The following is a 12,244-nucleotide window of genomic DNA, read 5'->3' as shown; positions in this document are numbered from 1 at the left end:
GGAGATTAACCGCCGTGGGTAGGAAAAGGAGATGTTAATTTGGATGCTCAGGAGAACTACAAATGTGTGCAACATAGCTGGCAAGCAGTTGTGCATGCCTCCTAACCTTCAATGGAGGTACTCTGTCCTCCAACAGGATGCTGGTCACTGGACTCGTCCTAAAAGCTCCCGTTGCAAGACGAATGCCATAGTGGTGCACTGGGTCGAGTAAACTCAACGCTGAGGACGCCGCTGAACCATAAACCAGACTCCCATAGTCAAGGCGGGACTGAACAAGGGCTCTGTAGAGCTGCAGTAATGTAGAGCAATCTGCACCCCAGTTAGTGCTGCTCAGGCAGCGGAGGGCATTGAGGTGCTGCCAGCACTTCCGCTTCAGCTGACGAAGATGAGGAAGCCACATCAATTGAACATCGAAATCCAGTCCACTACAGTGAGTGGATCATCATTAAGGTAAAGTTATGGTTCTGGATGAATGGTACAATGCCGACGTAGTGCATGACACATGACTTTGCAGCTGAAAACTGGAAGCCGTGGGCTAGAGCCCATAACTGCGCATTGTGGATGGCTCCCTGTAGGTGCTGCTCAGCAACACCAGTGCTGGAGGAGCAGTATGAAATGCAGAAGTTGTCTGCATATAAGGAGGTGAGACGGATGGGCCAACAGCTGCTGCTAGGCCGTTAATGGCCACTAAAATAGAGACACACTCAATACAGATCCCTGCGGGACCTCATTCTCCTGGATATGGGGGGAATTACGGGAGGCACCAACTTGGCCATGGAAAGTACAGAGCGATAGGAAGCTTTGGATAAAAATCAGGAGCGGGCCCCGGAAACTGCACTCATATAATGTGGCAAGTATATGATGTCGCCAGGTCATGTCATAAGTTTTTCATACATCAAAAAAGATGGCTACCAGGTGTTGGCATCTGGAAAAGACTGTTCAGATGGTAGACTTGAGGGAAAGTAGATTATCGGTGGTAGAGCGACCTTGGTGGAAACCGCCCTGGCATGGAGCCATTAGGCCACATAACTCCAGGACCCAACACAACTGGTGACTTACTATACATTCTAACAGCTTACACAGAACGTTGGTGAGGCTGATGGACTGATAGCTATCCACATCAAGAGGGTATTTGCTGGGTTTGAACACTGGAATGATGGTGCTCTCTCATCATTGCAATGGAAAGATGCCATCACACCAGATTGAGTTGAAGATGACGAGGAGATGTCGCTTGTAGGTGGATGAGAGATGTTTGATCATTTGACTATGGATCAGATCTGGCCCAGGAGCTGTGTCGGGCAATGTGTAAGGATGCTGAGGAACTCCCACTCTGTACATGGACTACTATAGGGTTCACTGTGATGTTCAGTGAATGAGAGGGCTTTCCTTTCCATCCTCCGTTTGAGGGTGCGAAATGCTTGGGGATAATTCTCTGATGCGGAGGCTCAAGCATAGTGCTCAGCAAAGTGCTTGGCAGTTGCGTTTGAGTTAATAGATAACACTCCATTGACATTAATGCCAGTGACACCTGCCATGGTCTGGTACCCACAAAGACGTCTGATCTTCGTCCAGACCTGAGAAGGTGACATATGGCACCCAATAGTTGAGATGTACCTTTCCTAACATTCCTGTTTCTGTCATTTTATAAGCTGGTGAACACAGGCACGGAGCTATTTAAAAGCTATTAGGTGCTCTAGGGAAGGATGCCGCTTATGTCACTGTAGAACTTGCTGAAGCTCTTTAAGGGCCTCAGCAATTTCCGGCGACCACCAAGGTACTGACTTTCGCTGTGGACACCCTAAAGTACAAGGGATCGCATTTTCCACCGCAGAAACGATCGATCTAGTGACCTGCTCAACTACCAAATCAATGGTACCATGTGGGGGAGCTTCAACGGTGACAGCAGAGGTGAAAGCTCCCCAGTCTGCTTTGTTGAAAACCCATCTTGGTAGACGTCCGGGGGAATGGGGCTGGGGGAGTGGCAGGAAGATGGGAAAGTGGTCACTACCACACAAGTCATCGTGGGCTCTCCAGTGGACAGATGGGAGAAGTCTTGGGCTGCAGAAGGATAAATCAATGGCCAAGTAAGTGCCATGAATTTCACTGAAATGTATGGGGTCCCCAGTATTTAAGAGGCAGAGGTTGAGTTGAGACAGTAAAGTTTCGACATCTCTGCCTCAGCCAGTAAGCACGGTGTCACCCAACATGGGGTTATGGGCATTAAAATCTCCCAAAAGTAGGAGAGGTTTAGGGAGTAGTTGAATCAGTGCAGCCAATGCGTTCAGGAGTACTGCAGCATCCGGAGGAAGATATACGTTGCAGACAGTTATTTCCTGCGTCGTCCTTATCCTGCAGCCACAGCTTCAAGAGGGGTTTGAATGGCCCCGGTTCAATGCATACTGAGTTCAGGACATAGACAAAAACTCTGCCTGACACTCTATTATAGTCACTATGGAGGGCTGGAGTCACCGCGGAGGGCTGGAGTCCACATTGCTGGGAACCAGGTTTCCTGGAGGGCAATGCAGAAAGCAGGTGTAAAGCTTAAGACTTGCCATAGCTAGCCAGGTGGTGGAAAAAACCACAGAAATTCCACTAGAAGATGACTTTATCGTGAGGGTCACCTGCTGCCACTGACTGAGTATTTGTGTCCATTCCTATTGTGGATGAGCCATCAGGGAGATCCAGGTCCTCAGGGGATGCTAAGATCTCCATCTCATCCTCAGGAGCAGAACTGATAGGGAATGGTGGTGTTGCGGACACCAGAGGGTCCTTTTTCTTAGCAGACTTCTTTGTTTGCTTGCCCTCTCGCTTCTCTTTAGGGGCTTGCTGGGAGGACTTATCCGAAGTAGCTTCAGGCATGGAGGAAGACCGTGAAGCTCTTCGTCCAGCAGCTTTTGGCTCCTTTAGCCACTAGCGAGTGTCCGCTGTGGCATTAGTGAAGACCTTGGGAGAGAGGGTCCTAAGGGACCCCTTCTGCACAAGAGGAGCTGGAGGGGACTGTTGCTTCTCCAGCAGGGGTGAGAGGACTGATGTCCCCTGCATTTGGGGGGGGGCCTTGCTCCTGAAGTAGGTACTTTGGGAGCAATGGAAGATTTTCCCCCTACCAACAAGGGGGTGGATGTACTCTGGAGGCCGGGAGGGCCACTGTTCGTGACACAGAGTGTGATATGACTGGTACTTGTGATGGCGATGGTAATGTAGCTGCAGCATATGTGGATGTCAACTGAATGGGGTATAATTGTTCAAATTTATGTTTAGCCTCTTGGTAAGTCAACCGGACCAGGGTCTTGTAACCCATGATTTTCCACTCCTTTTACGGTACTGTGCAGTCTCGCGAGCAGGGGGAGTGCTACTCTCCACAGTTGATACAAGTGGGAGGAGGCACACATTGAGTATCTGGATGCGGTGGACGTCCACAGTCTTGATGGAAAATAATCCCCTGGACCATGTTCAGGCTTTTATGATGAGTGATGGAAACAGGAATATCACCCAACTGGTCACAAGTGAGTAACGCCCAGGATTGGGCTGGGTATGCTGTCTGAATTAAGACTGCACTGCTTCTCACGTTGGACAGTGCAGTCACTTCCCCAAACTTATCCTCAAGATGTTCAACAAAAAATTGAGGCTTCATAGGTAGAAAGGAGTTCATGTCCATTCAGCTACAGACTAAATACCAAGGCGAATATGGCTCTGTTCTTTCTGTAGCCCTATGTTCCTCCAATGGTGTAGCAAGGGTGGGAAACGATTTACCGTCATATCTGTCAGCATTGTACTCGACCTTGCCCTTCTTAGAGACTGCTGACACCGTACGGTCACCTTAGTCCACTTCATTGTGGGTCATCCGCCCTGATGACACCCACTCCGAACAGGGGATCTACCCACGGGTGCCACCCAGCCACAGCAAGGGCCACCTGGCATGATGGCCGCTGCTGGGATTCCTGATGCCCAAGGAGGACAAGCATCTACTCCTTGGCATATGTGAGTAGTTTACAGCTCAGGCAGCAGCAGTGGGATCCCTGTGTTGTTAGGGGGCTACCACCAAATGGGTACATGACAGCCCCACCACAATGGACTTGCTATCGTGCTGGATATTGGACACAGAGAAATCCAATATTGTCATAGGGGTGAAAGAGGACAGGAGACAACAGAAGAAGATGACATACCCTGGAACGTGTCCTCGCCCAAATAGTTGAATTGCAGTTGTAGATGCAAAGCCATGACAAGAGGTTCAGGAGATCAAATCTAAGGGCGCTATGGATAACTCATGTACCACGTAAGGCGTCCTTCCCCATATGACCCGCACTTCTGTAGAGTTTGGAAAGTGGCAGGTCAGACCATAAAATGGGACCTGAACTTACAGGACCAAAAAGTGTGGACTCCTTTTAGTCACCTCTTACAACAGGCAGGAATACCTTGGGCCTATTCTAACCCCTGGACCAACAGGTGGCAGGAAGAGGGGGGAGGGGGGGGGGGGACCCTGTGTCAGGGAAGACTTAATGGATGGGATGAAAATGGGCAAACTCCAACAATCAGTCTTTTTTCTCCTCCCACCTGGGAGTTTTCTCCTACTGCTTCCTGGTGAGTTGATATTTTATCTATCCAATCACATTATATTTTCAAAAATTGGTTATTTTTGTTGACATAATAGCTCATGCTGACATTTAATGGAGTATGGTGAAACAACAATCTTGGCCACAGCAACTTTTTTTTGGGACTCTGTTATTAAAGAATCTGTGGAAATACATATGGCAGAAAATTTGATGAATTCTCACAGTGGCTGTCAGTTGGATAATGCATGCAACATTACCATCTCCACAATTTTCTCTAATCGAAGATGACAGAGTACACTGATGGCCATGGCAAAAGTCAACCTTTATTTATTTATTTATTTATTTTTCTATCCATCTGTAGACAATACAGATTGTATGGGTGTTGTCAACAAATACATATATATGATACAGACACAAGGGTATATAAAAGTACAATTGCATTTCCTAAATATAAACTACAATTATTTATCTTACTGTGTTTCATGATTATACATGATGTACCACTCTGTTATTGAACATATCAAAGAAAGCCCCTAGTTACAGTACTTAATCAGTCACATTGTTAACATGTCAACAAATACATTGTCAACATTGTCAACAAATACATATATATGATACAGATACAAAGGTATAAGTACAATTGCATTTCCGAAATATAAACTGAGGATAGCAAAGTTCTGCAATCCACCAGTGAGGGTGGTGCTGCCAGGTAATGTGGTCAGTTTGTGGCCACGATTCAGGCCACATGTGTGGAGTACTCACAGTGTGCTAATCAGCTGTGGAATGGGAGAACATCTTCACCAGTCTCTGATGGCTCACTTGAGGATGACTGGCTAATGCCCAATCAAAATATCAAGGAGCATAATTGACAATGACCAGATGCAATTTCTTTGAACATTCAATTCACTGTGAAAATTTTAAATTTCACACATTACTGCCTCTCCATTCAATTATTAATACATAATAAGGGTAATATGGAACTCACACTGTGACTGGAGATTATTATGAGGGAGCAGGATTTTGAGGGTTCTTGTTACAAGTAGATTTATTGGGCGGTATCAGATGAAAGGCAGTGTTGTGATACATGATACTGCCAATATTGACATGTGAACAATTGACACCTTTCATCTATGATTTCTGTCTTTCATTTTCATGGTAGTTTCCGGGCTTTCAAGGAAAAACATAACTGCCACTGTACTTTTAATGGTATAAGTATCTGTGTAGATTAATCATTAGATATATCGTCGTCATCATCATCATCATCATCATCATCATCACCACTACCACCACCACCACCATCATTAAATATCCGTTCATGAAGCTGGAGACAGCTGTATATGCATCCCTTTCAGGTTGGCTTATCATACAACTAATATGTGTGCACCTATTGTCAATGTCTTTTTTTCTTCAAAATATCAAAAGACCTATCTCTAGGTTGTTTGCCTGGTACAGTACTTCTAAAATATCTTTTTGGTATCTAATTTAAAAGAAATCCTTACATATGGCCACACCACTGCAATCATTTGAATTCTAATATTTCAACATTTAGCATCAAACAGTCAATAATAAACAATGAAGCAGTTAAAAATTAGCAATCAATTCACCACCTAATTTTCTGACTTTGATATAACATTTTATACAGTTTTAATCAGTCGAATAAATATCATCATTCTTTTGAGTTGTCAGATAACTGAAAATTAAATAGATGAAGTTTTAACTTATTTTCTCATTCATTACTGAAACTTTAATACTTAAAGCCAACAGTCACAAACAATTGATATGATCAACCAATAAAGGAAAAGTGTACTTGGAAAGATTTTGTTCATGCAGGGCCAATCAGTAATTTCAGCTGTGCTAAAGCTCTGGCCTACATTAGCATTAAAACAATTAAAACCTACCTCAACAAGAAATGACAGCATAGAGAGGCTAAGATGCCCATAAGTATCGTAGAGGTATTTGACCACACACTTTGTCCACTGAAAACTTTCCTTGCTGAATGTCCGGCGACTATAAAGAGTCATTACAGTGCCCAAATTCTCGAGTTTTTTACTTTTTTCTGTGCTAACCTGGAGACAGTAATTCACAAATAAATTTGACAATGAAATTTTCTTAACTAAGTATATAACTCACTACAATCCTTACGAGTACATAATTAAGGGTGCCCATAAAAGAATGTCCCCATTTCTTGGTACATTATAATGGTTTAATTTAGACTATTTACAACAAATCATACATTAAACTGAAAGTAAACTAATCTAGCTATTCTTAAAAATGTTCAACATGTGCATTTTTAATATATGGCACACATCCAACCAAAAATCCAGTTCTTCCCACACTTTGATTAAAAAGTCTGGAGCAATCGAAAGCCTCAGTTCTGTGTGTCCATTCTGGCAAATCATTCAGCAGTAGCAGACATACGTATGATCTTTTATAAAGCCTCAAAGGAAAAAAAATGCTTGTGTGAGGCCAGTTGAACATGGAGGTTGGCAGAAAAGAGCTCTGTTCCACTGACCATTACAATCAAACCTAGATTCAGAGATATCGTCACTCAATCACTCTCATAAAAAAAGTGCCCATGGGGAGGGGCTCTATCTTTCTATTTGGGAAAAAAGAGCCATTCTTGCAACATATCCTGATAAGCCAACACTGTTACGATAGCTTCAGAGAAAAAATGATTTGTACACCTGATCTCAGGACACAGCACAGAAAATGTTTAATTTAGGGGACTCATTTTAAAGCATGTACAACTGTAACTGGTATGGATGAAGGTGTAAACATTTTCTTAAAGCTTTCCACACTATCATTTTTGGGAAGTGAAGTTCCCGACTTGCATTCTGAACAGACTTCTTAGGAATGCAAAGGCAAGATGCTCCACAACGTGCTCAACATCCTCTTCATACACTTTTTGTCATCCCATACTTTTCCCTTCACACACATATCCAGTCATATCGAACAGATTGTACCATCAGCAGATGTTGTTGCCACATGTGGGATCACAATCAAACTTTAAGTGAAATGCATGTTTAACTGAATTTACAGATTCACCCTTAGTAAACTGCAGAACACAAAATGCTTTACATTCAGGAGTTGCCATTGTGCATGCATGATGCTGCAAGCAGGAAAATAACAAATCAGCATTCACACATGTTCTTACCTACAGCTGTTTGACTTACTCTTTAAATGTCACCTTGAATCAACACACTATGACATTTACTGTTGATACTATTAAAATTTATATCAAGGACAGTCTCTTATGGACAACCCCTTAAATAAATGTGTTTCAGTAATACAATATTGAAATAAAGTAAACTATTTAAATAGATGTAAATTGGATATTCAATTTTGCATCACATGTAAAAAAAATCAATTATTATTTCTCACAGAAATGGTCACCAACAGCTAACAGCAATTTATTAGTTTGCGAATTTTTATGAGACATCAGATGAAGTGGTGACACCATGTTTGTCTCTCCTTTATTCCCTTAACCTAGGATCATGAGTGCTTTCCTTCCAAATCAATGAGCCCTTGCTTTGGCATATGATTTACCACGTATTATCTTTACATATTATACATATACATATATATATATATACATTCCGAACTTTATTTCTGATGTTCTAAATTTTTTCCAAAGATGACAAGAGCTGAAACCTGTATTCTGGAGGTAATGTAATAAAAAAATCCTAAAGTTATCTAGATGGTATTATTCATTAAGGTCACTAAGATTGTGGAGTCATATCTGGAAAATATGAAAATATTTCCTATATTAACAATACTTGTAACATTTCATTTCCCCCCATCCTCTCCTTACCTCTGTATTCAGGAAACTTGCATGTAAAATCACATTTAGTATCTGTCTTTCAAGCTCCTGCGATAGTTTTTATCTTTCACTGATTGATGACATTCCATTTTGAAATGTTATTGTACAGGGTGTTCCAACAAAAGGTCTCATAGTGTTAGAGGAGAAAGTTATACTGAAAACTAGAACAAAAAGTTTGATAATTTACGATCAGAAACAAATACATGTTGAGATATGGGACTCATTACAGCCCTATCTCTCTTGGTGGTTACCACTCATTCTCTCTCATCCTTCAGTCTTCCTCCTCCTCAAAGAATCAGGAACTACTGTGAACTCACCTGGTGAGCCTCACATTAGATCATATGTCTAGAACACACAATAATGTAACATTTGCATGTTGCTGATGGATGTGGAATACATCAATACTTTTAAATGTCTCCATATCCAGAAATCTACTGCTGGTGGACCTTCTCAACCAATGTATCACTCATTAAATGTCTGTGTTAGGTACTGTCATATAAGGCATGCCCTGTTGTGTATAAGTCTTATCTGCAGGGGCAACATTTTCCAATAGAACTGGTAATATGTTGTGCAGAAGTTGGTAATAAACAGAACCTATTTATTTGTCTCAAAACAAGTGTTTTGGTACTACTGGTCACTCACAATTTCTGACAATGCACTGACATTAAAGTGAACCTAAAGGCTTTACTATATGACTACTGAAGCATTTGCCTCATGGTCTTGTTTTGGTAATTTTTATAACACACTGTGTGAATAATGTTTCATCCGTAAATAAAATACAAGCTGTGAACTATAGTGCTTCAGACTTATAATCCAGTGGCAGAACTGTAATCTGGCATGGTGTTGTTGCGGTCTGAGAGAACAAGCACACACTGAGAGATAAGGATGAAGTAACTGTTTGTTGCAGAATTGACTATGCGAAAGTGTGGTTTACGCATTCAGAACATCCAATCTTTGCACTTTTTTTCACAATTGTCTTCTACTCACTGTAACACTTTCTCCTCCATGTCTAGTGTGTAAATTGTGCCAGGTCCACCATGTTACCTTGTGCTTACTGCAAATGATGCTGTGGCAGCACTTGCTGGAACAACTTGCTCAACATTTTTTCAGATACAATGTGGTGTCAAGTATGTTGGATGGTGAACGCAATATATAACTATCTATTAATGCTGTCAGCTAAACTGGAGAAGAAAACCATATCTGTCATTTCCCACACAGAATAACAAGACTCCATGGAATCACTAATTCTTGTCTGATGCCAGGATAATGTCAACACGGAAAGTAAAAAATACCTGATGTAGAAGATAGTTGTCAACAACATCACAATCTGAGGACAAAAAACAGAGACAAACACAACCCACAACTAATGAACAAGAAATATTGACAGGAAGACAGCCTACACCACTGAGTGCTGACTTTACCGATGCACGTAAATATACCTGATCTTTCAACAAGTATTTGTTTTTGGGCGTATGATCTGAGGCCTTTCTTACCTCCTTTAACAGTATGGGATTTTTTTTGAAGGCTCTATATATTTAAGAGGATGGAGGTAAGAGAACAGCCTGCAAGCTCAAACATGTCATCATTAGGACAGAGAGGGAAACATAAATATTGATATCATATTTGGTATATAGATGAAAACAGAAAATGGCTACAGGCACTGACTGTGACTAGGGACAGAGAGAGTAGTAAAAGCAAACATTCTGAAAGAAAGCCTAAGTTCATAAAATATTATGGTTCTCCATCATGTAAGACTTTGCACATACGCGTAAAGAATGAAGCTGGGAAACTGATGAATGTAGTATAGGACAACAAGTGATATTCCATGGAACTTTTCTCTCTTTGAATTTTTTTGAGTTCTTAACTACAAGAATTAAAAGAAGGTAAACTTTGTTTACTGTATTTAACGCTCAATCAATCAGTTTCAATTTTCACAAATAGCACTAATTCGGTCAACAGTATACAGAATTTGTTACCCTTACCTGAGCTATATTTTCTGCACTTCTAATGCACAAGTCATTTGTATCTTCATAATGCAGTAACATGTATGGTAACAAGGCCATAACATTCATAGGGAATGCTAAGCTTTGAGTTGGATCAACAACAGGCAAATCTAAAAGCTGTGTAAACTGTGACAACAGAGTCACAACTGGCTCATATGTGTTTGGGTTTGTGCAGCCCTGCAAGAAAGAATAATTAACTTACATACTTAATTTTCATATACATTATTTTACATATAACCCAAACTGTGTTAATATACCTTCAACAAGAGAGCATGAACTCCTGGAAAGGCAGGCCATTTGAGCTGAGCTTGCAATTTTTCAACTTTATCTCGGGCGTCTGGCCTATCTAGTGGTAAACGATGGAGCACACGACTTAGCAACCGCAAAGCGAGTAGAAATTCATGTTCATAGTCAGATTCCAAAAGAGATACAGAAAGCCAGAAAAGTTGTGCCAATATGGTCATCTTGTCATCCTGAGTAGCAGTATCACCGAGGAGCTTTAGAGACTGGGCAGAACGAGATCTTGAAAGGTTTGTGGAATATTTATTGAGGCTGCAGCCAGAGCGAGCTTCGAGTTCTGATGATGCTCGACCTCTTATATCTGTAAAATTACAAGGCATCAGTAATAAACACAAAAACTGAAATACATTAAAATGTAACCATAGACAAAGACACAAGTTAAACTTTCTATATTTGTGACACCAGAAACATATTTAATTGGAATTGCAATATTATTGAGTAATTACACTAACTCTCTGCTAGTTACAGAACATTCCTTGATTAAAAGCTCATGTAAAATGTAGTGTGTGTACGACTAAAACATGACTGCCTGTATTATACAAGTATCTGCCTTCCTTTACACCTGCAACTACCAGATTGTCACTAAACATAAAAATTTTTAATGATGTTCTTTGCAGGCATGTCATTAGGCACTGGATATACAGAAATTGTCAATACCTGTCATGTTAGTAATGAGTTAAAGTAAGTTTAAACTTTCTGATTGGCAATTAATGACTGTGGAGCTGGAAACACTGATGATACCTTACAAATTTAGAACAAAGTGCTTTTTTATGTCCTTGAAAGTTACCCTTAAGCAGAAACAGACAAAAATTCACAGTGAAATAATTAATTTTTCCATACATCCTAGTACTTACAAACAAGCTACCTGTAGTATTAGATATATGGATTTGTGGCATCAGGGAACTCTGTTCAGCTAGTTCTTTCTGATAATCTATCATGCTACTTGTGTAACACTGTACTTGGTGTTTCTGGAACCGAAGTTCTTGTATTCATGTCTTCAGTATTCTCAATTTTACTTTTCCTACCATCAGTTTTCATGGATCTTTAGTGCTTTGAGAGAGTAATTAATATGTGAATTGGTGATACTGTAACATGAAATATCAAACCACAGTTTAAAAAATAGCATTATCTTAGTAATTAAAATTACTTTCAAGTTAATTTGTTTGTGTGGACTATGGTGGCAAAAAGTAATAAATCTGATTTGTGGGAGAATTTTGTGCAAAATAGCAATCACTGTAGTTAAGTCGCATGCAGTCTGTGTCACAAAAAAGTAGAATATTTTGGAAACATTACAAATTTAAACAAAAGCTTGCAATAATTTTGACTCTTTCACAACTTCAACACTCAGTTACCACAAACAGCAAGAAGGAAAAGAAGATTTCAATGTCTTTAAATAAAACAGTGCTGATAATTCAGGGAAAAAATAACACATGCATAAAAATATGTGATATTTACATTGCTGAAACTATGTGCAAGCTTTACAGAGCAAAGTTATTAATAAAGAAAGACGTTTGCAGTGTGCCGATACAATTACAGGTACACTCCTTGCTTTTTGATAATTAAGGGGTATC

The 12,244-nt window shown here is 40.6% G+C and overlaps 1 protein-coding gene across 1 annotated transcript in view; it reads right to left on the bottom strand.

The window, feature by feature from the left end:
• The window catches only part of LOC124780415 (protein furry), a 1,170,709-nt gene that overhangs the window by 102,541 nt on the left and 1,055,924 nt on the right, over positions 1–12,244 (bottom strand). The window contains exons 38-40 of the mRNA XM_047253778.1: positions 10,631–10,974; positions 10,353–10,550; positions 6,449–6,616 (exon numbers count right to left, since the gene is read on the bottom strand). Coding sequence (XP_047109734.1) covers positions 6,449–6,616; positions 10,353–10,550; positions 10,631–10,974 — 710 coding nt within the window. The remainder of the gene's footprint in view (positions 1–6,448; positions 6,617–10,352; positions 10,551–10,630; positions 10,975–12,244) is intronic.

Source organism: Schistocerca piceifrons, chromosome 1 (assembly GCF_021461385.2).
Source record: "Schistocerca piceifrons isolate TAMUIC-IGC-003096 chromosome 1, iqSchPice1.1, whole genome shotgun sequence".
In the NCBI taxonomy this organism is placed as follows: domain Eukaryota; kingdom Metazoa; phylum Arthropoda; class Insecta; order Orthoptera; family Acrididae; genus Schistocerca; species Schistocerca piceifrons.
The sequence above is the reverse complement of the archived record's forward strand: the minus strand, read 5'-3'. Positions and strand labels throughout refer to the sequence as shown.